Source organism: Erinaceus europaeus, chromosome 6, assembly GCF_950295315.1.
Source record: "Erinaceus europaeus chromosome 6, mEriEur2.1, whole genome shotgun sequence".
NCBI classification, from domain to species: Eukaryota; Metazoa; Chordata; class Mammalia; order Eulipotyphla; family Erinaceidae; genus Erinaceus; species Erinaceus europaeus.
The window spans coordinates 66,735,333-66,761,900 of NC_080167.1; the positions used below are offsets into that span (position 1 = coordinate 66,735,333).

Genomic DNA, 26,568 nt, shown 5'->3' on the forward strand with positions numbered 1-26,568 from the left:
ACAGACAGGAAGAGAGAAAGACAGACACCTGCAGACCTGCTTCACCGCCTGTGAAGTGACTCCCCTGCAGGTGGGGAGCCGAGGGCTCGAACCGGGATCTTTACACCAGTCCTTGCACTTCATACCACGTGAATTTAACCCGCTGCGCTACCACCGACTCCCTGTGAATATTTTTTGATTAGCTATTTAATGATTAGTTTATGGAACAATGTCTGTCCCTTTCCTCCATGAGTGGGACTAAACGTTTGTCCTGTTCGGGTCAGCGCTGGGTCCCCGGGCACCCCGATCCTCTCAGCCACTCTGTCCATGTTCTGTCCACAGGCCCAGAGCATCAGAGACAGATCACCGAGTTCTTTCCAGTCGGCCATCAACGGGGCACCAATGACATGGCCAAGAGCAACCCTGGGAGCCAGGACAGCTCTCAGGACTCAGAGGGGGAAGTGACTTTTGCCTTGGAGAGCGACTGCGCCCCCTCTCCAGAGGGGGCCGGGGGGCCCAGGAAGCGGCCGTGCCCCTGGGAGGATGAGCAGAGTCAAGGCCCGGGGGCCCGGCAGCAGGATGGAGCCTCGAAGAGAAGGCTGCAAGCTTGCGTGCCCCTGTCCTGCTCAGGGCCCCAGGGCGCCGGGTACGAGGCAGGGGACTCCCTGGCCCAGCTCTCTGCGGAGCCCGACCAGGAGCTAGAGGACATGGGGCCCGAGCCCATTCCCGACGCCTGCTATGGGCTCCTGGGGACCTCGCCCTGCCCAGAAGCCCAGAGCCACATCTGCGGCCTGCCCAGCGAGGTCCTAAGGCACATCTTTGCCTTCCTGCCCGTGGAAGACCTCTTCTGGAACCTCAGCCTGGTCTGTCACCTGTGGAGGGATATCATCAGAGACCCGCTGGTATGTGGAGCGGGGAACACCACTGCCTGTACCGCCTAGAACCTCCTAGAACCAGAGGCTGGTTGACGTCAGCAAGCCCCCCTTAGTCTGTAGTCTGACAGCCACGGTCTGCGTCTCACTCGGGATTATCTTAAACTCTCTTAGTTCATTCCCTGGAAAAAGCTCTACCACCGCTACCTGATGAACGAAGAGCAGGCGGTCAGCAAGGTGGACGGCATCCTGCTGAGCTCGGGCATCGAGAAGGAGCAAGACTCCTGCGTGCTGAACCTGATCCGGTGAGCGCCCCGTCCCTGGGGGGCGGCCGTGGGGCCTGTCCCCCAGGGGCGACCCTGATCACCTCGTTCGGGGGCTCTTCTGTGACTATCTTGCAGATACACAGCCACCAGTAAATGCTCCCCCAGCGTGGACCCCAGACGGGCCCTGTGGAGCTTGCGGGACCACCCCCTCCTTCCTGAGGCGGAAGCGTGTGTGCGCCAGCAGCTGCCCGACCTGCACGAAGCCACTGGGGTATGTGCCGGGAGCTGGGAGGAGGCAGCCTCTTTGCTCACGGGAGGAAGGTGCTTGGTGATGTCCTTCGGCTGGAGGTTGCTTTAGATGTTTTCCCAGCCTTGAACTTCTGACTTGAAACATTCATGTTGCCCTTGATCCCACTAGAGAAATAGAAGGCTGGGGCTGGGCGGTAGCACAGCAGGTTAAGCGCACATGGCATGAATTGTAGGAACTGGAATAAGGATCCTGTTTCGAGCCCCTGGATCCCCACCTGCAGGGGGGGTTACTTCATGGGCAGTGAAGCAGATCTGCAGGTGTCCATCTCTCTCTCTCTCTCTCTCTTCCTCTCCTTTCTCAGTTTCTCTCTGTCCTATCCAACAACAACAACAACAAGAGCAATAAATTGGGAAAAATGGCCTCCAGGAGCAGTGGAGTTATAGTGCAGGCACCGAGCCCCAGCGATAACCCTGGAGGCAAAAAATAAATTAAGTAAATAAAAAATAAATGTCTGTGTGATGGTGGAGTTTTAGATGGAGAAGGGCAAATGCACAGTCCAGTTTCCTTCCCACTGTGTTGAGAAATCCTTGGCAGAGGGAGATCCGCTGTGCTCTGCACACAGAGAAGTTTAGGGTCCTTACATGGCAGAGAGGTGAGTGGCCTTGCTGCGGACACGCTGACGAGAAGCCAGAGCTCTCAGATCTCAGTTTCCACATCATCTTACGGTTCCTCGTCTGGATCAGAGCCTCACTTAAAGGAAAAAAAAACAAACCTCATTTATTTGTTGTGAGAGAGGCAGTGAGAAGAACCAGAGCACTAAGCTCTGGTATAAGATGGATTGGGGGGGAAGGGTCGGGCAGTAGCGCAGCGGGTTAAGCACACATTGTGTGCTTAAGCACACAATAACAACAACAATGATAAACAAGAGCAACAAAAGGGAAAAAACAGCCTCCATGATTCAAAGTGTGGGCACCGAGCCCCAGCAATAACCCTGGAAAAAAAAAAGAAAAAAAATATATATATAATCATTATTTTTAAAGGGCCACAAGGACTCTGAGAAAAGACAGTTTCATGTGTCCACAACCTTCCTGTGAAGGAAAGCTCACTGCAGCAGCATGGGCAGACACTTCTCTCCAGATACACTTCCAACGCTCGCTGGCTGCAGAAGACAGGGCAGTTTCCGAGGCACTACCCAAGGCTCAACTGGGGAGACAGCTCAGGCTGGCAGAGCACCAAGTGGTATAGCTGAGCCCCCAAAGCAACCTCCCACTCCATCTTTTTTCCCCCCTTTTGTTGCCCTTGTTGTTTTACTATTGTTGTAGTTGTTACTTGTTGTCATTGTTGTTGAATAGGACAGAGAGAAATGGAGAGAGGAGGGGAAGACAGAGAGGAGGAGAGAAAGACAGACACCTGCAGACCTGCTTCACCACTTGTGAAGCGACTCCCCTGCAGGTGGGGAGCCGGGGCTGGAACTGGGATCCTTACACTGGTCCTTGCGCTTTGTGCCACCTGCGCTTAACCCGCTGTGCTACCTACTGCCCGATTCTATATCTATATCTATATCTATATCTATATCTATATCTATATCTATATCTATATATACATATATATATATATATATATATATATATTTTTTTTTTTTTAACAAGAGATACAGAGGGAAAGGTAAGAGAGAAAATAGGAGATCAGAGTCCTGCACAGCTCAGGCTTATGGCAGTCCTGGGGATTGAGCCTGGAACCTCAGAGCCTCAGGCATGGAAGTGTTTTGCAGAACCACTGTGCTGTCTCCCCAGCCCTGTGGCCCCATTTTTAACAGTTCCGTGTATTTCTTTCAAAAATATTTATATATTTGGTACAATAGACAAATTGAGATGGGGAGGGGAGATAAGAGAGCAGAAAAGACAGATAGACCTGCAACACTGCTTCACTGCTCTTGAACCTTGCCCCCTGCAGGTGGGGATCGGGACTTGAACCCGAGCCCTTTAGGGATGGCAACATGCAGTTCAGAGTCACTGGTCTTGATTTAACCCCATCTGTGTTGGCCACCCAGTGGAGCAGCTCTGGGTAGTGAGCATGCATTGACTCTCTTGAACCCTGGACCTCGCGTGATCTGAGAGGAGGGGCAGGGGCGAGAGCATCATCCCTGGTGCAGATAAAGGAGGCCGGGGCATGAGGGAAGGTTCCCGTTGCTCCCCACCCCAGCTCTGCTCTCTGCACCGCCGTCCGTGTTCTTTGCTGACGGTCTCCGGGCCCTCCCTCCCTCCCTGACAGGCTGTCAACGTGTGGGCTCTAGTGGCAGCCGTGGTCCTGCTCTCTGGCAGCGTGCGTGACATCCAGCAGCTGCTCTTCTGCCTCCGGAGGCCCAGCTCCACCGTGACCATGGCCGACGTCACCGAGACCCTGTACTGCATGGCGGTGCTCCTCTACGCCATGAGGGAGAAGGGCATCAGCATCAGCAACCGGTGAGGTGCTGGGGCGGGGAAGGCAGGGCCCAGCCGAGACCTGCCTGGCTCCGGCACTGTGCATGGTGCCCCTTGCCATCCCTTCCCTGCTCGGCGTGCGGGAGCTGAGTAGAAGAGGCAGCCACCGCCGCCCACGGGGTGGTGCCTGGTGGAGCGCAGGACTTGCAGGCATGAATTCCTGGCATCACATGTGCCAAAGTGAGGCTCTGGTCTCTGTCCTGTGAAATAAAACCAGTCTTTTTTTTTTTTTTTTGCCTCCAACGTTGTTGCTGGGGCTTGGTGCCTGCACCATGAACCTACTGCTCCCGGAGGCTGTTTCTTTCCCCTTTTGTTTCCCTTACTGTTTAACGTTGTTGTAGTTAATGTTATTGTTGCTGCTGTCATTGTTGTTGGATAGGACAGAGAGAAATCAAGAGAGGAGGAGAGAGAAAGACAGACACCTGCAGACCTGCTTCACCGCTTGTGAAGTGACACCCCCCCCCCACAGGTGGGGAGCTGGGTGCTCGAACTGGGACCCTTACGCCAGTCCTTGGACTTTGTACCACCTGCCTTTAACCCACTGTGCTACCGCCCCACCCTATAAAACCACTCTTTCAAGTACCAAGTCTGGTGTCTTTTTTTTTTTTTTTTAATTCTGTATTTTTTAGAGAGTGCGAAAGGGTATTTCTGGAGAATCTGGAATTTTTAGAGGTGAGGAGGGAGAGACACCGAAGCAACTCTTCACCATTTATGGAGCTCCCTTGGGTCGTCCGTGGTGATCCTACATGGTGCTGGGGGTGGGACTCGGCCTTGTGTGGGGCAAGGCATGCACTCTGCCCGCTGAGCCGCCTCCCAGCCCTCTCCGGGGCTTCTAGGACTGTAGAAAGTCCTCTCAGGCAGAGACTCCATCAGTGTGCGCCGCATTGTCCCAGAGACACGTTCCTGTTACTCAGGGGTCTGGGGTGTAAATGTGGCTGAGCCTTGTCCACCCTGTCATCTCCGTGTGCAGCGGGCTTGGCCACAGAGACCCACAGCCAGGAAAGCCACAGGAGCAGCCGGAAACAAATGCGGGTGCCTCTCCCCCCACGAGACTCTTGCCAGGCGCCATTTCACGTCTTCTCTGTGTAGAGATAGGAAGCAGTTCTGACCTTGTGACTTCGTTTGAAAACCCTTCTTCCCCACCAGGATTCACTACAACATCTTCTACTGCCTGTACCTTCAGGAGAATTCCTGCACCCAGAGCACAGAAGTCAAGGAGGGGCCGTCCGTGTGCTCCAGGTGTGTGTGCGTTGTGCGTTGGGCTGCACTTGGTCCTGTCATGGTGATGGCGGGGTGTTGTCTCCACAGCTTCACTGGAGTGGCGTTTACTTTATGTGAAATTCACTTCCTTTTGTTTTTATTTTTATTTTTATTTTTTACAAGTCTTTCCTACCCAATGTATGGATTTCTTTAAAAAAATTATTTACTTATTACCTTTTGTTACCCTTGTTGTAGTTATTATTATTATTATTATTATTACTGATGTCATCATTGTTGGATAGGATGGAGAGAGATGGGGAAGACAGAGATGAGGAGAGAAAGGTAGACACCTGCAGACCTGCTTCACCGTCTGTGAAGCGACTCCCCTGCAGGTGGGGAGCCGGGGGCTCGAACCGGGATCCTTAAGCCAGTCCTTGCACTTCGCGCCACATGTGCTTAGCCCCGTTGTGCTACTGCCCGACTCCCTGTATGGATTTTTTTTTTCTTTCTTTTTTTCTTTTACCAGAGCACTGCTCAGCTTTGGTTTATGGTGGTGGTGGTGGTGGGGGATTGAACCTGGGACTATGGAGCCTCAGGCATGAGAGTCTTTTTGCATAACCATTATGCTCTCTTTTCCGCCCATGGATTTTTATTCTAGATACTTCCTTTGCATTTGTGTTACCTGCACTTAGATGGCAGGTGTTTCTCGTCGTTTATTCATAAACCACGAGTATGAGGAATATGAAAAAGCGAGAATGACAAAGTTTAGTTGCATGCGCTTGGCACCAAATCTGTGCGCTTTCTTTTTTTTTTTAAATTTAATTTATTTATTTATTTTCCCTTTTGTTGCCCTTGTTGTCTTTTTTATTGTTGTTGTAGTTATTATTGTTGTTGTTATTGATGTGGTTGTTATTGGATAGGACAGAGAGAAATGGAGAGAGGAGGGGAAGACAGAGGGGGGAGAGAAAGATAGACACCTGCAGACCTGCTTCACCGCCTGTGAAGCGACTCCCCTGCAGGTGGGGAGCCGGGGGCTGGAACCTGGATCCTTACGTCGGTCCTTGCGCTTTGCGCCACCTGCGCTTAACCCACTGCGCTACCGCCCGACTCCCATCTGTGCGCATTCGAAGGCGTTGATGATTGGTCAGCGTTGTCTTTGCTTATCCAGTCTTAGAAATCACTTGAAATGATCTTTCTGTCAGTTTCTGTCTTTTAGTCTGTGAGGGTACTAAGGACACAGACTGAGTTTTTCATCCTTAAAATTAGCCACTTTAGGGGCTAGGCAGTGGTGCACCTGGTTAAGCACACACATTACAGTGCGCAAGGACCCAGGTTCAAGCCCCATGGCCCCCACCTGCAGGGGGAAAGCTTTGTGAGTGGTGAAGCAGGGCTGCAGGTGTCTCTCTGTCTCTTTCACTCACTATCTCCCCCTCCCCTCCATTTTAGGTGTACTTTTAATTAAGTGCAACCAACATCAGAGTCTGTTTGTTTGTTTTTTAACTGCCACAAGGGTTATTGCTGGGGCTTGGTGCTGGCGTGAAGAATATATTGCTCACAGTGGCCTTTTTTTAATATTTATTTTATTTATTTATTCCCTTTTGTTGCCCTTGTTGCAGTGGCCTTTTTTTATGAAAATATTTTTTTTGTGGGGATTAATGATTTGCAGTCAACAGTATATACAGGTGTTAGTACATGTAGGAAATTTCTCAGTTCTCTGCATAGCACTCTAACCCCCTTTGTTTTTTTAAAAAGAGACAGACAGAAATTGAGAGGGAATGAGGGAGAAAGACATCTATCTGCAGCACCACATCACTGTTTGTGAAGCTCCCCCTGCAGGTGGGGCCTGGGGGTTAAACCTTGGATTTCTGCGCATGCTAAGGTATGCACTCTACCCGATACACCACTGCTTGGCCCCTAGAGTCGGTTGCTCTCAGGGAAGATTGTTCATGGGAGTTTATGTTTTGTTCATTCAGTTTTTTTTAAAAAAATATTTATTCTCTTTTGTTGCCCTTGTTTTTTTTCCCCTTGTTATTGATGTCATCGTCATTGGATAGGACAGAGAGACATGGAGAGAGGAGGGGAAGACAGGGGGAGAGAAAGATAGACACCTGCAGACCTGCTTCACCGCCTGTGAAGCAACTCCCGTGCAGGTGGGGAGCCGGGGGCTCGAACTGGGATCCTTACTCCGGTCCTTGTGCTTTGCGCCACATGCGCTTAACCTGCTGCGCTACCACCGGACTCCCTGTTCATTCAGTTTTATCATTGATTTATTTGCTTCTTTTGAGTTTCCTTCACCTGGAGTTTGTTGTGCTATTATTATGTTACTACTACTATTTTTATTGCCACCAGACTTATTACAGGGGCTTTGTGCTGGCACTACGAATCCAGTGGCTTTTTTTTCTTCTTCTTCTTTCTGTGTTATTGGGTAGGACAGAGAGAAATTGAGATGCCGGGCTAGCCTGAGGGTGCTTCTTCCCGAGCACGTGCTCTCTGGGTTGGAGACAACTCGACTGGAGCCAACCTGGCCTGCTGCGTGGGAGAGGAATCAGGAACTCGTGCCGGGCTAGCAGGCTAGCATCTAGTGTCGTCTTCGTTGCAGGAGAGAGACTCTGGGACTCTGGGAGCCGGAAGGCAATTCCATGTGTGTTTAATCAGAAGAGCAGTTGTAATCCTACTCCCCAAGTAGGGTGGAAACATAGAGAGGGTGGAGTGAAAAGAGTAAACTAGTGGTGGAAAACAGGGTGTGACTAGGAGAGGGGGTGGAGCCAAAAGAGTGTGAACCAGTGGGGATTAAGTCAATGCTCTGCAGGCAGGGCGGTGCTTAGGTAACTGGTTATGTAAATAGACTGCAAGCAGGGTGAAGCTGGCGTACTGCCCAACATTGAGAGAAGAGGGAGAGAGAGAGAGAGACAGAATGATAGACACATGTAGCCCTGCTTCATTGCTAGTGAAGTATCCCCCTATGGGTGGGGAGCAGGGCCTTGCGCCCGGACGTCTGCACATGGTAACGTGTGCGCCTAAACGCCACCTGGTCTCTTTGATCCCTCCCTGTCTGTGTACATCTGTGATGACCACAGCAAGAAGACCATCCAGCTCACTCATGAGCAGCAGCTGATTCTGAGCCATAAGATGGAGCCTCTCCAGGTGGTCAAAATCATGGCGTTTGCAGGTGAGAAGCTGCCCTCCCCCAAACAGTCAGCTGCGGGCCTCTCGCCACCCCACTTCCTCTCCCGCCGGCTGCCAAGTCCTCCTCGCCTTGATCTGCTGCCAGACCACTACAAGCCAGGGAGCCCTTGCATGCTCTTAGTCCTCCAGGGAGCACGTGCTCTGGACTTCCGGGGAGACTGGCAGTCCGTAGGGGCCCTCACGGTCATCCCTGATGCTTGTCTAGCATTTTTTATTTATTTATTTATTTATATATATCTTTTTAATTTTTCTTTAATTATATTTATTTATTGGATAGAGGCAGCCAGAAATTGAGAGGGAAGGGGGAGATAGAAGAGAGAGACACCTGCAGCCCTGTTTCACCACTTGTGAAGCTTTCCTCCTGCAGGTGGGGACCAGGGGCTCGAACCTTGGTCCTTAAGCACTGTAACATGTGCGCCCAACCTGGTGCGCCACCACCTGGCCCCAGCATTTATTATTTTTTTTAGATAACACTGGGGCACGAACCCAGGGCCACACACCTATGCAGCAGCACCGCTGAGTGGCCTCTCTGACCCCACTTTGTCATGATTTATTCGGAGAGAGAGGGAGAGACACTCTACCACTGCTCCATCATCCGTGGAGCTCCCACATGGTGCTGGGATTTGAATCCAGGGCTCCAGACATAAAAGTTCACACTTAGCCCAGTGATTTCTCTCCCCATGTGACCTCGCTTAGTGACAACAGATAGCTCTACTGGAACCTTCCAGAAGGGCCATCCCAGTCCCGCCATTCTGCCTCAGGACTATTTTCACTGCGAGGTTTCTGTGAGAGTTGGGAAATTGACCCTGTCTGGTCTCAAGCAAGAAATGAGATAAGCACGGGTCAGGGATTCTTTCGGACGTTTTCCGCTGGCTCGGAGCGTCACCACCTTGACTCTCGGCTCCTGCAGGCACCGGGAAGACCTCCACACTGGTCAAGTATGCCGAGAAGTGGTCCCAGAGCAGGTTCCTGTATGTGACCTTCAACAAGAGCATTGCCAAGCAGGCTGAGCACGTCTTCCCCAGCAACGTCACCTGCAAAACCTTCCACTCCATGGCCTACAAACATGTGGGGCGGAAGTGAGCATCACCGTGCCCTGGCGCTGGGCTTTGGGGCTGCGTAGACACTGCGGCCACATCAGCCCAGTGCTTTTCCCTCTCCTCACAGGAGATGGAGACATAGTGACGTGTACTGTGCCCTAAAAAGACATGCTGGTCACCGGTAGCGGTGTCCCAGAGGGGCTGTTTTCATTTCTGTGAAGCTGAGGTCCAGGAAGTCAGAACACCTTGTCTAAAGATCATGATATGAGCAGTCTCCACAGTTTTGGGTTTTCTCTGGAAGGGTGGGTGTTGGGGGGAGGAGAAACAAGTGAGGTCTCCTTTGGACTTGATGGCTTCAGAGGAGTTGGGGTGTTCCACCACAGGCCTCTTGGCCTCACCTCAGAATAATAGTCTCACCTGTCAGGGGCTTCGTCTTCCCCGTCACTCATTGTGAAGTCTCAGAAATCCAACAGAGCCATTTCAGACCCCGCCTGGGTCTTGTTCAGCCTCTCGGGCTCCCCCCTCACCGCTCTGTGATGCACAGGTGGCCTTTGGTTGTCACTGCAGAGAAGGGCTGGGAGTGAGGGAGATGCAGTATCACCGGGCCAGTAACGCAGATGCCGCCCTCTTTGCTGTCTGTCCCAGGTACCAGTTAAAGAAGAAACTGAACCCCTTCAAGTTGACCCCTTTCATGGTCAACTCTGTCCTGGCAGAAGGGAAAGCGGGCTTCATCAGGGCCAAGCTGGTGTGTAAGACACTGGAGAACTTCTTTGCCTCTGCTGACGAGGAGGTGACCGTCGACCACGTGCCCATCTGGTGTAAAAACAACCAGGGGCAGAGGGTCATGGTGAAGCAGAGTGAAAAGCTGGTGAGTGTCCCCTCACCCTGAGTGCTGGGGGGGGGTGGTCTGTGGGCAGAGGCGTAGCTTTGGCGGGGCCCCTTGTGTTTTTCTGGACTGTGAGCACGTGAGTTCAAGGTGGAGACAAGCCCAGGCTTGGTGTGTAAGCAGCATGTTCTGCAAGGGGGCTCACGGGCACCTCACTGTTCCTTGGGCCAGTCAGCCCATCTACCCACTATCCAGAGAGCTTGTCACTGGTGTGGGGGTCTCCGTGGTGGGCCTTGCATCTCCAGGGCTCTTGTCTGATAGTTGTATGGGTCCACGTGTTGGCTAGATCTTCTTTTTTTAAATTTTTTTAAAAATTATTTTTATTTATTGGATAGAAACAGCCAGAAATTGAGAGGGAAGGGGGTGATAGGGAAAGAGACAGAGACCCGCAGCCCTGCTTCACCACTTGTGAAGCTTTCCCCCTGCAGGTGGGAACCGGGGGCTCGAACCTGGGTCCTTGTGCACTGTGACATGTGCACTCAACCAGGTGCACCACCACCTGGCCCCCCGGCTACATCTTCTTAGTCATCGGCAGCTCTTTCTGTGATTGAACTTTCGGTCGTAAGTCTGGACAAACAGCCTGGCGACCTTCTCTGGGCCGGCAGAGGTCATGGTCTCCCTCTGATCTGTGTCTGGTCCTGGGGCGTGGCATGGCACCAGCTGCCTCGTCTCTGCATCTGTGGGAAAGCTGTTGGAGAATAAAGGGAGGCATGGCAGGAAAGCACCCACCACCCACACAGCTGCCCGGGTGCCTTTGCTCTGACCTCTGTGTGGGAAGGGCCATCCGTCTTCTGTGGGGGTCTCACCCCGAGTTAGCACACCACTTACTTGCTCTCTAGAACGGTGTCCTGGAAGCCAGCCGACTGTGGGACAACATGCGGAAGCTGGGGGAATGCAGAGAGGAGGCGTACCAGATGACTCACGATGGTGCGTATTCTCCAGCTGGCCCCCAGCCCCTGGAGTGCTTCAGCACTGAGCCCTGAGCCTCGCTGCTTCTCTTTCCAGGCTACCTGAAACTCTGGCAGCTGAGCAAGCCCCTGCTGGCCTCTTACGACGCCATCTTTGTGGACGAGGCCCAGGACTGCACCCCAGGTGAGAAGCTCGTGACGGTCGGTACATAGAAACAGCCTTGCGATTCTGCAAGAGGACAGAGGTGTGAAATAAGCTCATTTTCCCCACTTGTGAGAAGAGGAGCAAAGGATGGTTAGTTGTTGAGAAATCTCTTACCTTTCATCGGGACTTAGTAGGTGTCCCTCCCCCAAACCCAGATTTATTTTTCTCTGTCTTGCTCCAGTTACCCCTCAAATGTGACAAAATTTTGCCTCTACAAAGCTGATTAGATTCTAGGAGTCAGACTCTGGCTGGATTGGAAAGCTGGTCGGCTTTGGTGTCGTATGTTTTTCAAGTGACTACTAGAAAATGCCCTACTTTGCATGTTATTTTTGGGAGACAGTATGATATTAGAGAAGAAAATTACCTTTTTAACATTTGCCCTTTTATTTTATTCATATTTATTTTACTGGCAAGAGAGGGAGAGATATTGAGAGGGGAGGGGAAGGGACAGAGAGAGACACCTACAGCACTGCTTCACTGCTTGTGGAGCTTTCTCCTGCATGTGGGAACCAGGGTCTTGTACCTGGGTCCTTGAGCATGGTAACATGGGCTCTACCCAGATGTGCCACGGCCCAGCCCCACCCTTGTGTTTTCATAGGCTCATTGATTTATCCGGGGCTATAACCCACCTGTGATAATTTTCTGGAAACTGTTTCTTTTGTCCATTGTAAAATGGACTCTTTGCACTGACGGTGCCATCCTGCCAGGCCACGGTGCCCTGGCTGTGAGCAGTGGAACCCGTACAGGCTTTTTTTTTTTTTTTCCTTTTTCTTTTTTTTTTGGTTTTTTTTTTAAATTTTTTTTATATTTATTTTATTTATTCCCTTTTGTTGCCCTTGTTGTTTTATTGTTGTAGTTATTATTGTTGTTGTCGTTGTTGGATAGGACAGAGAGAAATGGAGAGAGGGAGGGGAAGACAGAGAGGAGGAGAGAAAGACAGACACCTGCAGACCTGCTTCACCGCCTGTGAAGCGACTCCCCTGCAGGTGGGGAGCCGGGGTTCGAACCGGGATCCTTATGCCGGTCCTTGTGCTTTGCGCCACCTGCGCTTAACCCGCTGCGCTACAGCCCGACTCCCTTTTTTTTCCTTTTTCTATTTTTCATCATTTTCTTGTTTTTATTGCCATCAGAATTCTTGCTGAGGTTCACTGCCTGCACAACAAATCCACCACTCTGGGCAGTGATTTTTTTTTCCCTTTTTTTTTTTTTTTTTAATTGATCTTTTATTTGTTAGAACAGGTAGAAATTAAGGGAGGGGAAATAGATGGGAGAGAGAAAGCAGTACCTGCCTCACTGCAGGTGGCTTGAACCCGGGTCCTCACTCTTGGTGATGTGTGCACTTAACTGGGTGTGCCACCACCTGGCCCCCAGGCTTTTCTTTTTTCCTTTTTTTCTTCTTCTTTTTTTTTTTTGCCTCCAGGGTTATTGCTGGGGCTCGGTGTCTGCACCATGAATCCACTGCTCCTGGAAGCTATTTTTTTCCCTTCTGTTGCCCTTGTTATTTTATTGCTGAAGTTATTATTGTTGTTGTTATTGATGTCGTTGTTGGATAGGACAGAGAGAAATGGAGAGAGGAGGGGAAGACAGAGAGGGGGAGAGAAAGACAGACACCTGCAGACCTTCACCGCCTGTGAAGCGACGCCCCTGCAGGTGGGAGGCCAGAGGCTCGAACCGGGATCCTTATGTCTGTCCTTGTGCTTCCGCTGCGCAGCCGCCCGCCCCCTGCTTTTCTTTCTTACACACGGTTGTTTGCTGCTCTGCGGTGCAGCGCTGCTTCTGACTTTTGACCTTCCCTCTTTTGGCTGCAGCGATCATGAACATAGTTCTGTCTCAGCCCTGTGGGAAAATCTTTGTCGGGGACCCACACCAGCAGATCTATACCTTCCGTGGTGCTGTCAATGCTCTCTTCACAGTCCCCCACACTCACGTCTTCTACCTCACGCAGGTAAGCGCTCTTGACCTCCACGACCCCAGAAACGCATCCAGGGCATATGTCGTGTGCCCAGCGTTGCGCCAGGGCTCATCCTCCCTTCTTCAGGAGCCCATGGGCCTTGGGGCCGTTACGTCAGGGTTGTTGGGGCGGAGTGAAAGAGCAGAGGCCTTACCTGTATGAAGCCCTGGACTCTCCACCTTGCTCCAAAGACAAAAAGCCAGACTAAACACCCTGAATCTGCTTGTCTTACCACTGAGTTGACATTTGCCTGGAGAAACGTTGGTGGGAACCAAGCTGCCGACTTTCCTCGACCTGGGCCAGCGAGCACTGAGCATCACAGCTCGTGTCACAGATGGAGAAGGCAGAGTTGCAGAGTAAAGAAGCAGCTCCCTTCAGACTGGCCTTGAGGGCACAGCCGGAGCGATCAGTTTGACTGCGACTGAGCACAGAGTCCGGCTTGTAGTTACACTGAGAAGCAGCAGGAAGTGAGTCCTTTTTTCTGCCCCCACTGGGACTTCACCACTCCAGGATGACTTTTTGAGAGAGACGGAAAGAGAACATGAAAGAAACCACAGAGCTAAAACTTCCTTCATTGTGGTAGGGACTGGGCTCAAACCTAGGTCATACACCGCAAAGCGGGTACACAGTCCAAGTCAGTTATGTGCCAACTCTCTCAGCCGGCGGTCATCTGAGTGGGCCCACTGTGGAGACCAGGCTGTGACTTGCCCTGGGGGCTCTTCTCTGGCCTCTCCCCTTGTGCTTGGAAGAGCTACTTGCACACCAGGTCTGGTCGTGTCACCTTGGGGATTTGGCATCTCTTCAGAAAGTAATGAAATGAGCTGTGCCTCCGAGCAGAACCACCAACAGATGTCTGTTGCCAAAGAGAGAATTCTCGCTTTCACGTCAAAGTAGGAACTGGGAAGCTTATGGCTACCGCCACTTGTGAGTCTGTCTGACAAGGCAGCTGCTCTCTCTGCCTTCCTCATCTGTGTGAGCCTGGACAGTCTAGCCCAGCAGGCTGGATGCAAGACTAGAAGGGGAATGGGGAACCCTCTTTGTCTCCCCTTGGCTAGAAAGGAAAGGAGACCCCAGGGGCCAGGCGGCGGTGCACCTGGTTAAGCGCACACATTACAGTGCACAAGGACTGGGGTTCAAGCCCTTGTTCCCCACCTGCAGGGGGAAAGCTTCATGAGTGATGAAGCAGGGCTGCAGGTGTCTCTCTCTCTCTCTCTCTTTCCTTCTCTATCCCCCCCCACAATTTCTCTCTGTCTCTATTCAATAACAAGTAAAGAAAATAAAAAGATTTAAAAAAAAAGAGGAAGATTCTGGGGGCTGGCAGGTAGTATACCACTTCAGTGCACATATCACCATATGAAAGGACCAGGATTTGAGCCCCTGCTCCAGCAGGGGTGTGGAATGCTTCACCAGAGGTAAAGCTAGCTATCTGTTAAGTAGGACATTAAAGAGGTTTATACAAATGTGGGAAATGTTTTTGTCTTAGTGTTTTTTTTAAATATTCCCTTTTGTTGCCCTTGTTGTTTTATTGTTGTAGTCATTAATTGTTGTTACTGATGTCATTGTTGTTGGATAGGACAGAGAGAAATGGAGAGAGGAGAGTAAGACAGAGAGGGGGAGAGAAAGACACCTGCAGACCTGCTTGCGAAGCAATTCCCCTGCAGGTGGGGAGCCAGGCACTCAAACCGGGATCCTTAAGCCGGCCCTTGGGTTTCGCGCCACATGCGCTTAGCCCGCTGCGCTACCGCCCAACTCCCATCGTAGTGTGTTTTATATTATCATGTAAGTGGATTTACTTGAAGTAGCTGAAGTTTATAAAATGAAAAGTCCAGGGGGCTGGGCGGTGGTGCACCCAGTGAAGTGCACGTAGTACTAAGTGCAAGGACCTGCACAAGGGTCAGGGATCAAGCCCTACTCCCCCCCTGCAGGTGGGGACTGGGGGTTTGAACCTGGGTCCTTGCTCATTGTAATGTGCTCAGCCAGGTGTGCCACTACCACTACCCGGCCCTAACTGCTATTTCTTTTCTTTTCTTTGCCTCCAAGGTTCTTTCTGGGGCTTGGTTCCTGCACCATGAATCCACTGCTCCTAGAGGCCATTTATTTTCCTCTTTTGTTGCCCTTGTTGTAGCAGCCTTGTTGTGGTTATTATTGTTGATGTCGTTTGTTGTTGGATAGGACAGAGAGAAATGGAGAGAGGAGGGGAAGACAGAGAGGGGGAGAGAAAGATAGACACCTGCAGACCTGCTTCACCGCCTGGGAAGCGACTCCCCTGCAGGTGGGGAGCCGGGGGCTTGTACCGGGATCCTTATGCCAGTCCTTGCACTTTGCACCACGTGCGCTTAACCCGCTGCACTACTGCCGGATCCCCCCCCCCCCCGCTTTTATTCTTCTTAACAGTTTAATATAATGGATTTTGAGGGGGAAAGGAGCTCAAAAGTTACTTCCATTTCCATCACATGACATCAGCGGCCCATACTGTGACCATGACTGGACATTGGCCTTGGCAGCCTGGTCTAACCTGTGTCGGTCAGGTGCTTCTCCCCCCCCCCCCCACGTGCATTGGAAATCTCCATGTGCAGAACTTTGCTCAGGGACAAGTGGGGAAGCACTGTGAGCCTGAGTTTGTAGTTCTTCTGAAAGGAGGAGTGTGCGTTCCTTCCTGTTCATTGAGTCAAGCACTCATTTATGCTCCCATGGACTTGGGGCTGTATACTTTACAATTTGGCTTATGGTTCACTCAAAATAGGTTTTTTTAAAAAATATTTTATTTTCCTTTTTGTTGCCCTTTTTTATTGTTGTAGTTATTATTGTTGTTATTGATGTCGTTGTAGTTGGATAGGACAGAGAGAAATGGAGAGAGGAGGGGAAGACAGAGAGGGGGAGAGAAAGAGAGACACCTGCAGACCTGCTTCACCGCCTGTGAAGCGACTCCCCTGCAGGTGAGGAGCCGGGGCCTCAAACCAGAATCCTTCTGCCAGTCCTTGCGCTTTGCGCCATGTGCGCTTAACCCACTGCGCTACCGCCCGACTCCCTCAAAATAGTTCTAGAACAACAAAGTACTATTTGTTGGAAGTCTCAGGCTTGATTGTATTACTGACAGTCAACAAGCTACATCAGAATTAAGTTGTACATTCACAGGGAGAGAAGTACGTTACGTACCTTGAGTTTGAGGAAGCATGGTGTCCTCCCGATTCCGCTAGCCAGGGAAATAGGTATAGGCTGAGCTTGGAAGGGCGGGAATGCTTTTGCTCAGTGAGAGAAACTTCTCAGTGAAACCCAGGCAGGGACTGTCCGATGCCCTCAGGAACATTCAGGAAGGGTGACTACCGTCTGCCTCTTGCTTTTAAATTGATGACAAAAGGGGTTGCAGAGACGAGGCAAATTCTCCTTGTCCTTCTGAACTCTCTGAACATAGTTGATGTTTCTCCGCTAGACGTGGTTTGGAAAGAAGGCCGCTTTCGCTCTAAAGAAACTCCTACCTTTGGTGTGGGGCGGACGGAGGGTGAGCAGAGAGACTCTGCAGTGGGGGAAGACTAGACGGGGAGGGTCAGGGGAGTGACACTGGGCTTCGGAGACGGGCTCAGAGCGGCTGTGAGAAAAAGGGGCTGGGAAGGGTGACACACTGTCCGCCTTGGAATTAGGAGGCGGGGACACAGGAAAGCTTGGTAAGTAATGTCTCGTGGGAGAACAGGTTTTCCTGAGAGCACAGACAGAGGTAGTGATCTTGGTCTGCTGGACTCCTGTTGACAGGTGGTTTTCCGGGAGGGAGTTTCCTCCTAGCCATGCCAGTCAGGAAGGCCCTGTTGGAGTTGGCAGGGCAGTTGGGCAGTGGTGGGTAGAACTGTGCTCACACACGCCCAGAGTGGCCACCACTAACTCCCCCTGCTTTGTTGTTTTCCAATAGAGTTTTCGCTTTGGTGTGGAAATAGCTTATGTGGGAGCCACCATCTTGGATGTCTGCAAAAGAGTAAGAAGAAAGACTTTGGTAGGAGGCCCCCATCAGAGTAAGACTTTTGCTGCCATCTCTTTTTTATTTATAGCACAAACCCAGTCGCCTCTCTGCTTGAACTCACCACAGTCTGTGCTCTCTCCTCAAAGGTGGCATTCGTGGTGACACCCAGGGACAGGTGGCTCTGTTGTCCCGGACCAATGCCAACGTGTTTGACGAGGCTGTGCGGGTGACTGAGGGAGAAGTCCCTGCCAGGATCCATCTGATCGGGGTAAGAGCTCGTTCCTGCTGCTCACTGCCACCGACAAGCTCCTGGTGAGCTGGGGCTTTGCGCTGATGGGCTCGTGGGCTTTGATCCTGGCCGTTCTGAGATGCGAGTCAGATCCGCTGAGGACGGAGGTCCTTCTCTTCCACTCTTTTTTAAAACAATTCTTATTTGTAAAAAGGAAACACTGGGGAGTTGGGCGGTAGCGCAGCGGGTTGAGCACACGTGGCGCAAAGCCAAGGACCGGCCTAAGGATCCCAGTTTGAGCCCCTGGCTCCCCACCCCACAGGCGGTGAAGCAGGTCTGCAGGTGTCTGTCTTTCTCTCCCCCTCTCTGTCTTCCCCTCCTCTCTCCATTTCTCTCTGTCCTATCTAGCAATGCCGACATCAATAACAATAGTAACTACAGCAATGAAAGAAGGGCAACAAAAGGAAATAAATAAATATATAAATATTTTTTTTAAAAAAGAAACATTGACAAAAACCATCAGATAAGAGGGGGACAACTCCACACAATTCCCACCACCAGATCTCTGTATCCCTTGCCCTCCCCTGCTAGCTTTCCTATTCTTTATCCCTCTGGGAGCATGGACCCAAGGTCATTGTGGGATGCAGAAGGTGGAAGGTCTGGCTTCTGTAATTGCTTCCCCGCTGAACATGGGCATTGGCAGGTCGATCCATACTCCCAGCCTGTCTCTCTCTCTTCCATTAGTGGGGTGGGGCTCTGGGGAAGCAGGGCTCCAGGACACATTGGTGTGGGGTCCACTGCCCAGGAAAGTCTGGTTAGCCTCATGGTAGTATCTGTAACCTGGTGGCTGAAAAAAGAGTTAACATATAGAGCCAAGCAAACTGTTGTCTGATCATGAACCTAAAGGCTGGAATAGTTCAGATGATGAGTGTGTGTGTGGGGTCTCCGTTTCGTAGCTAGCTAGTAGGCCTATTTTAGTTCCACTCTTCTACTCTCTAACCTGAGTCCACCCCTCCTCACTCCCGACTGCAGATGAGGCAGCTGCCGCTGCTCGTGTGTGTGTGTGTGTGTGTGTGTGTGTGTGTGTGTGTGTGTGTGTGTGTGTGTGTGAGACGAGGTGATGGCCCAGGCAGTGCCTGAGGGCTCGGAACATACACTTGGACACCTGGCTTCTAGCCGCTTTTAATCACTGCCTTCGGGTGGCTAATGGCAAGTCATAGCTTATGTGTGCCTCCCTCTCTCCAGCTCCTGCTCCAGGAGAAAACCAACATCGCACCTGGCTATTCCACAGGGAAGGCAGGATTGAGGGATGTGTGCGTGTTATTTTTAACGCTTCCCAGCAAAGTTGACATGACTGTCACTCATTCATTTGTGACAGAAGTGCTTCCTGCGGGCCTTCTGTATGTCGGCACTAAGTGTCGTCACTAAGTGTTGTGAGTGAGCCGTGCCGAGATGTCGTCCTGATTTTTTTCTTCATTTGAAGAAGCACGTCAGCAAAACTGTAGGAAATTCAGAAACAAAGGAGAAGCCTCCCATAATGTCCACACTCGTTCAGCAGTCCTCCTTTTTGGTACTGACTCGGGTCGTTGTGTAGCTTTGTGTAACTGCAGCCACAGTGCAGAGACACGGAGGCCTTTTCTCTCGTTTCCTGTCACGCTGCGACTTTAATGGCTCTGCAGTTTCTCGCCTGGTGGTGGTAGCATTACGTAGGGTCCTTTCTGTTACTGTAAGCAAAAGGCACTATGGGCCTAGTATCCAGTCTGGACGTGCGCTAAGGTAAGAGCTGTCCGCCCACCACGTCTGCGCACGCACGTCTACACACGCACGCCTGTGGACCACCACATCTCCCTCTTTCATTTCCATGGCCTCTGACCACGCCCATGGTCTCATCTTGGTCTCTGTTTCTGTCGACATTCTGCATGTCATTTTGCAGAAAGATGTTCAGCCCCCACGCCCAAGCCCCATCCCCCCCAACGTGAGCCCTTCCCATGCCATTCTGCTGTGCGAGGCCACTGGTCAGGGCTCAGCAGGCTTCCGCGTGGGCGTGGCTGAGCTGTGGCAGGCAGGCCCCCCGGGGACGAGCCTTTGCAGACACTCACTCAGCTGCACCTCTGGACAGTCTAGTTCTTTCCCCAAAGGAGCCATGGTAAGTGTTGACCCCTGCTTTCTACAGGCGCCCCAGCTGGTTCCAGCTACTCGCTGTTCCTGGGAACTAGATGACTGAACGACCCCTTGAGAGAAAGTCACACACAGCTAGTTTGGACCTGTTATCCGTCTAAATGTGTATTTTTTGTGAACCAGGACCTGGTGCGCGCACAGTCCGTACTGCTTCTGCTCCCTTTTATTCTTTGGGGAAAAGGCAGTGTACTCGTAAGGGCCACCCCTATGCCAGAGTGTTCCCATGTGGTGCCAGGGCTCTCACCTAGGTCGTCAGGGTGGCAAGGCGGGTACCCTGCCCCGTGAGTCATCCACCGGCCCCTTGGCCCGGCTTTCCTTTCTGTTGTTAGCTGTGTGAGCAGCAGCCCAGGGAGCACCTGCCAGGCCTGGGCGGTCAGGCTGCTGGGTGTGCAGAAGTTCTCCCTCCCGCTGTCTTTGCGTTTTGTGTGCGACTTGAGATCCCTGTCCAAGAAGCCATCTCATCTCAGTGTCCCATCTCTGTTTGCTTTACCTGCTTTTGTTAAAACCACCATACGGGAAGTCGGGCGGTAGCGCAGCAGCTTAAGCGCACTTGGTGCAAAGCGCAAGGACAGGCGTTAGGATCCCGGTTCGAGCCCCTGGCTCCCCACCTGCAGGGGAGTCGCTTCACAGGCAGTGAAGCAGGTCTGCAGATGTGTCTCTTTCTCTCCCCGTTTCCCCCTCCTCTCTCCATTTCTCTCTGTCCTATCCAACAACAATGACATCAATAACAACAGTAGCAGTAACTACAACAATAAAAACAAGGGCAATAAAAGGGAATAAATAAATATTAAAAAAAAAAAATACCACACCCTCAAAGCGAAACAAAAACAAAATGCAAAACAACCAGAAATCCCACCAAAAAACTTTTTCAGGGCACTAGATCATTTGGATTGGACAGAATCATTGATATCTGGATCCTTCTTCAGCCAGAGGAAGAACGCAAGAAGCGTGAGTACCTCCTGGCCTTGGGGTCAAGGAGTGCGAGGGAGGGGAGGGCTGTTCCCAGGTAACACTGCTGCGTGCTTCTGAGGAGGGGGAGCTGATGCCACTCCGTCCCCATCAAGTTCCCAAAGGTGCTGACAGCTCATTCCTGACCCCTCCCCGGCTGTCCACACTCCTTTTCATTCTGGCCCTGCGGCTGGCTGTCTTCCCGCTGTCTTGTCTTCCTGGTAGCTAGACCCCAGCAGACTTCCACTTGGGTCTGAACCAGTGGTTTCCAGCCTTGGTATAGTGGGTTTCCCCTTCCGTGCTCACCGCAGCATGGGCCCCTTGCAGGAGGCCACGGCCTCCGGGGGTAGGGCAGATCCCTGTGTGGAGGTGGGGAGGCTGAGCTCAGGCCACTTAGTGATTTGTCCCGGGACCCACTGCAGGTCTGTGATGGCATCGGGACTGGAGCTTGGGTCTCCCGGCTGCAGGACTGATGGCTAGAGGGGCAGAGCTGCCCTCACTGCGTGTCCGTGTCTCCTGTGTCCCCCCTCAGACAACCTCGTCATCAAGGACAGGTTCATCCGCAGATGGGCGCACAAGGAGGGCTTCAGCGGCCTCAGGAGGTACGTGTGTGCGGCCGAGGACAAGGAGCTGGAGGCCAAGATCGCGGTTGTGGAGAAGTACAACATCCGCATCCCCGAGCTGGTCAGAAGGATAGAGAAGTGCCACATAGATGACCGTGACTTTGCAGGTGAGGTGCTGCTCTTCCCCACGAGCTGGGTGACCTTGTGGCCCAGCTTGGCCTGGACAGCATCAGAGTTTTTCCAGCAGAGCTGGGCCTCCCACATGCAGTGTCACTGCTTCTCAGCAGCCTTCCATTCATTCATTCGTTCGTTCATTCATTCATTCAGACAGAGGGAGGGAGGAGCACTTAACACCCGAGCTTCCCTGGTGCTGTAAGCAGCTCCGCCGCGGGCAGGTCCTTGAACCTGGACCCTGTTGGTGGCGAGGCACATGGCCTCCTCAGCGGCCAGTCACGACCGTTTGCCCCTGTGAGTTCTTGTCCCCCTAGCCCTTGTCTGAGGCTCCTGTGCTTCACTGCAGAGTACATCCTGGGCACCGTGCACAAAGCCAAGGGCCTGGAGTTTGACACCGTGCACGTTCTGGATGACTTCGTGAAGGTGCCGTGCGCCAGGCACAACCTGGCGCAGCTGCCCCACTTCCGAGTCGGTAAGGAGACCGGCGTTCACTGGCTGCCGACGGCCGGGTCACCGGGCGTGTCCTCAGGTGAGGTGGCGCATGGAGGTTTCTTCCAGAGGACGAAGCCACCTGCTGGTTCTCAGCTTTTGGCATCTATACCGTGGCAGCTGGAAGCCTGCTGCCTCCCCGGCCACCTGCAGGTGGCGGATTCAGAGTGGCCCCATTTAGCTGGGACGGCGCCCAGTTTCGGGGCTTTCTCACCATCAGACAGTGGGTGTCCCCGCCCTCCCTCAGAAGCTGTAAGCGTAGTTCACCTGCTCGCGAACTTGTCTCGGCTTCAGATCTTAGAACTTGGGTGACCTTGTCTTGGCCTCAGATCTTAGAACAGGTCCGGAGAGATGGCTCCCTGGGCAGGCCGTGCAGACCCCCAGGCTCACAAAGCTGCAGTACCTATGGGAGAGCTATGCCCTCTTCCTGTGTCTATGTGAATGGAAAAAAGTGGGCCAGAAATAAATTGTATGTGTCGGTTTCTCACGAAAACAAAACAAAACACTCTGGACAAAACCATTTGTACGTCTCCTGTAATGTAAGAAGCAAAAGCCTTTGTTAAGTGTAAATTTGAGCTGTGTGTTGTTGGAGGGCTACAAACGCTGGCGCTCCCTTCTCTCTGTTAAGGTATCTGAGGAGAGACGGGCATGGCGCTGAGCACGAGTGGTGGATAGCGTGGGGCAGGCCGGGCTGCCTCTCACTGCTGTGCCACCGCCTCCTTCCCTGCTGGCACGGCCACTTCTGCTTTGTTGTTGTTGTCAGCGTCTTTACTGAGCTCTAACCCACATGCCACACGGTCCACCTGTTCCCAGCATGTGACCCGCAGCTTTACGGGCATTCCCAGCTCTGCCGCTCTCACCTCTTCCCGTCCTGCTGGGTTTCGGTGGCTGAGGGAGAGGCAGAGGGCAGGCAGGGAAGACTTGTAAGCGCGTCTTTCTTCTCCCGGTGTCACGTGACACCACGAGACCTTTGCAGATCATTCTGTGAGAGAGAAGTGTCGGGTGGGAGGAAGGTGGGCCCTGGAGCCTCTGCGAGGCTCGGGTTCGGCTCCTGGGTCCTTTGCTCAGCTGTGGCCAGTTTTCCCCAAGTGACAGGGTTACGTGGAGCACAGGGGTCGGGGAACAGGTTCCCGGGGCTCAGCAGCAGAGGCCTGAGAGGAAACCCAGCATCTCCGGCCGCTGTTCTCGCCGGTTTCGCGGCGTTTCGGTGGTGCCGTCTGCAGGGAAGTTCTGCCCTCACAGCCAACGGCTCTGGGTGGCAAAGCTCACAGGCGGGCTTTGAGTTCCGTGTCCCCCTTCTCTCTCCTTAGAGTCCTTCTCTGAGGATGAGTGGAATCTGCTGTACGTCGCGGTGACTCGTGCCAAGAAGTGTCTAATCATGACCAAATCCTTGGAGAACATTCTGACGTTGGCTGGGGTAAGAGGGAGCGAGCAAGGGTGTGGGCTAGATGGGCAGCGTTTGGGTTTTGCTGTGCTTGACGAGCAGTCAGCCGCCAAGCCTGGGCTGGGCACTGGGGGGTGGGGGGTCCAGAAACTAAAACACAGGTGCTCTTCTAAACTCCTGCCTCACTTTGCTTCAAAAGTCTGTTTCCAGATGTTTACCACTGGGCAGGGACACGGCCCCATAATGGAGCATGCGTGCCACACGTGTGAAGACCAGGGCACGTTGTCCCCGGCGCCGAAACTAAAAACCAAAGTGTTAGCTGCGCTCATGTCCCTCTTCATTTTTCCCTTACTCAGTGAGTTCTCAGTGCTCTTAGAGGACAAAAAGAGAGTGAAGAGGATTTTTTTTTTTTTTGAGATTTATTATTTATGATGGGGGGAAGAGAAAGGGAGAGGTGTGGGCGAGAAAGAGGCCCAGGAGGTGGCCCCGCGAGCAGGGCGCTGAGCTTGGAGGCTTGGAATCCCGACTTCAGTCCCTGGCAGCCTGTGTCCTGGGGCAACGCTCTGGCTTTTCCTTCTTTCTCTCTCTGTCAGTAAACAAATAAATAAAAAATGTGAAAGAGAAGGAAAGACAACCGGAACGCTGCCCAACTATGGCAGAAGGTGCTGCTGGGGCTTGATCCTGTGGTTCCTGAGGCCTCGGATGTGCACGGCGCTTCTCTGCAGGCTGAGCTAGCTCTCCGCCCTGGGAGCCAGGAGCTCCCCGGCCTGTTTCTGTCTTTCCCTAGTGGGGCAGGGCTCTGGGGAGGCTAGTCTCCAGCACACAGGTCTGTCCAGTGAAGTCAGGTTGGCATCTTGGTAGCATCTGTGACTTGGTGGCTGAAAAGCATTACAAAATAAAGCAGAACAAATTGTTGAATAATCAGGAACCGAAAGGTAAGACTATAGCAGATGAGATTTGGGGTCTTAGAAACCAGCACGTTCCCCCAAGGAGCTGGTTGGACTGCTCTGCCTGCTGTGCCTTGACCCGGCAGTGACAGTGGACACAGGCCCAGGTGTCTGTCCTGCCCGGGCCTCGCCCCCAGCTGGGCCGGAGCCTCAGAGGCCCCGCCCCAGCCCTCGTTCCCTCACAGGAGTACTTCTTGCAAGCGGAGCTGACGAGCAGCGTCCTGCAGGCGGGCGTGGTCCACTGCTGCGTGGACCAGTGCAGCAACGCCATCCCCGCGGACACCGTGCTCTCCATGAGGAAGCTGCCCATCACCTACGTACGCGGGGCCGCGCGGGCTGTGACGCAGGGGCTGGGGGGGAGGGGTGGCCCTTGGGTGGGGTGTGGGGGCCAGGTCAGTCTGTCTCTGTCGCGGTGATGCAGCAGCCTGGAGTCTGGGCTGTGTGCAGGCTGGGAGAGACTGGGCGGGACGGGGGTGGAGGAGGGGGGCACCCCACAGAGCCCTTGGCCCCGTTTGCTTTTCCCTGCTTGGACCCAGGGCCTCTGCCTTCCTAACCTGATTCTCTTTTGTTTAGTTTTCATGAAAGAGAGAGAGAAAGATACAGAGACAGAGAGCCCAGAGCCCGGCTCAGCACTGGCTGTTGGTGGTGCTGGGGATTGAACCCAGGACCTCAGAGCCTCAGGCAGGAGAGTTTTCTGTAGAACCACTGGGCTGTCTCTCCCCAGCCCCCCAACCTGATTCTTTATTCCTTATTTTTTCTGAGAAAGTGATGGGTGTTGGGGGGCAGAGGAGATGCCACTGCACTGCTCCTGGAGGGCCCCCCGGCTCCCCCATGTGGTGCTGGGACCTGAGGCCTCACGCACAGCAGGGCGTGTTTTTGGAGGGCCCCCGCCCTGGTGAGATCTAGACCTGGTTTCCCCTGGGTCCTCATCCCCGGCCTTCTTGATACACGCTGGTTTCTGCTGCGAGGAGCCAGCCTGTGTTGCTCAACCCCGGCAGACGTCCTCTCAGGGACTCCTAGGTGAGAAACCCCAAGTCCCTGCCACAGCACCACCTTCAGCTCCCCTCACCCTCCTCCTCCTCGTCTGTTCCTGCAGAGCAACCGGAAGGAGAGCAAGGAGGGCCACTTGTGCCACTCGTGTGTGGAGCAGCGCATCGGGCCCCTGGCCTTCCTCACAGCCTCCCCCGAGCAGGTGCGAGCCATGGAGCGCACGCAGGAGGCCGTCGTGCTGCCCAGACACGAGGCCCTGCTTTTCCTCGTCTTCTGAGGCCCAGGAATCGGCTCCAAGTGACGGGTGGCCTGTGGGGGTCAGGCCCACCCGAGGACCCTTGACCCCTCTGGGAGCCTGGACTCAGGCCCAGGCCTCTGGACTCCTTCCTGGCTCCCTGGACTTATTCCCAGGGCCCTAGCCTCACTCGAGGGCCCTGGACTTGTTCCTAGGATCCTGACCTCATTCTGGGACCCTGGACTAGGTCCCAGTACCCCAGCCTTACTATGGGACCCTGGACTCGCTCCCAGGACCCCTGGACTTACTTTGGAACTCCAGGTTGCCTCCCGGGAGCCTGGGCTTGTTCCCAAGACCCTGACCTCATCTGGGACCCAGGACTCTCCCTACACCCGGCCCTGCTCCCAGGACATCAGTGGAGGAGGCCACAGGAGTGGGACCCGCCCTTTGTCTCCCCAGAAGGTGGCAGGTTCCCCGACATCCTTCTGGGGTTGGAGGGTCATTTTGATAAAAAAAAAAAAAAAAAAAAAAAGCAGTTTATGTCTTTAAACTTTTATTTTAAGATCCCGATTAAACAGGTGCTTTAGCACCTTAGACCCTGTGGCCTCGGTCTCCACCTCTCTCCCGGCTCCTGTGCTCTTCCCAGCAGCTGCTACTGTCCACTCGATACACCAGACTGAGGCCTCCTGTCTGGGGGCACAGAAATGAGGCTCCCCACCCTGGGGTGTCACACGGAGATGTGATGGATATGTGATGCGTGCCGGGGCACTTGATGTCCGAGGGGAGGCTGTGCTCCACGACGGACGAGCGCAGTGACCGTGGCCAGACGCCTCGTGCGTCCTGGGGTGGAACTGCCAAGTGGATGGGCTGCGGGGCTCGGGGGGCCACCAGGTGCCGGCTTCCCTGATGGGAGGGGAAGCGTTGTGATGCTTTGCTGCAGAGAACCACCAGGGAGGGCCACACTCCTGCATCTGGAATTGTCGGGTCTTCGCCTGCAGCACTTCAGAGATGCAGGTGGCAGGTGAGGGCGAGGGCGTGGCCTGGCAGCCCTGAGCAGTGGGGCGTGTGGGCCAGTGAGTACAGTCGGGGCTGCAGGACTGGGCCAGGCACACGAGCTCCCCCGCCATCTCCTCTCAGCTGCTCCCCTGGCCTGGTCCCGGCAGTGCTCCGGCAGACCTGGAACTCCGGAGTGAGTGGGCAGAGCCCAGTCGCTTGGCTTGGAGCCATCCTCATGCCCCACAGAGAAGTGCTGGAGCTGC

The 26,568-nt window shown here is 53.3% G+C and overlaps 1 protein-coding gene across 5 annotated transcripts in view; it reads left to right on the forward strand.

Moving 5' to 3' along the window:
- Positions 1-25,911, forward strand: part of FBH1 (F-box DNA helicase 1) — a 39,815-nt gene extending 13,904 nt beyond the window's left edge. For all 5 annotated transcript variants that reach the window (XM_060192412.1, XM_016189771.2, XM_016189770.2 and 2 more), the window contains 19 exons: positions 322-881; positions 1,026-1,156; positions 1,253-1,388; positions 3,639-3,829; positions 4,994-5,086; positions 8,125-8,216; positions 9,144-9,312; positions 9,919-10,141; positions 10,999-11,086; positions 11,165-11,251; positions 13,081-13,217; positions 17,125-17,224; positions 17,319-17,440; positions 20,452-20,527; positions 21,060-21,257; positions 21,611-21,736; positions 23,064-23,170; positions 24,270-24,401; positions 25,181-25,911. In XM_060192412.1, the coding sequence (XP_060048395.1) occupies positions 387-881; positions 1,026-1,156; positions 1,253-1,388; positions 3,639-3,829; positions 4,994-5,086; positions 8,125-8,216; positions 9,144-9,312; positions 9,919-10,141; positions 10,999-11,086; positions 11,165-11,251; positions 13,081-13,217; positions 17,125-17,224; positions 17,319-17,440; positions 20,452-20,527; positions 21,060-21,257; positions 21,611-21,736; positions 23,064-23,170; positions 24,270-24,401; positions 25,181-25,351 (2,874 nt within the window). In that variant the 5' untranslated portion in view covers positions 322-386 and the 3' untranslated portion in view covers positions 25,352-25,911. The remainder of the gene's footprint in view (positions 1-321; positions 882-1,025; positions 1,157-1,252; positions 1,389-3,638; positions 3,830-4,993; positions 5,087-8,124; positions 8,217-9,143; positions 9,313-9,918; positions 10,142-10,998; positions 11,087-11,164; positions 11,252-13,080; positions 13,218-17,124; positions 17,225-17,318; positions 17,441-20,451; positions 20,528-21,059; positions 21,258-21,610; positions 21,737-23,063; positions 23,171-24,269; positions 24,402-25,180) is intronic.
- Positions 25,912-26,568: the final 657 nt, after the last annotated feature.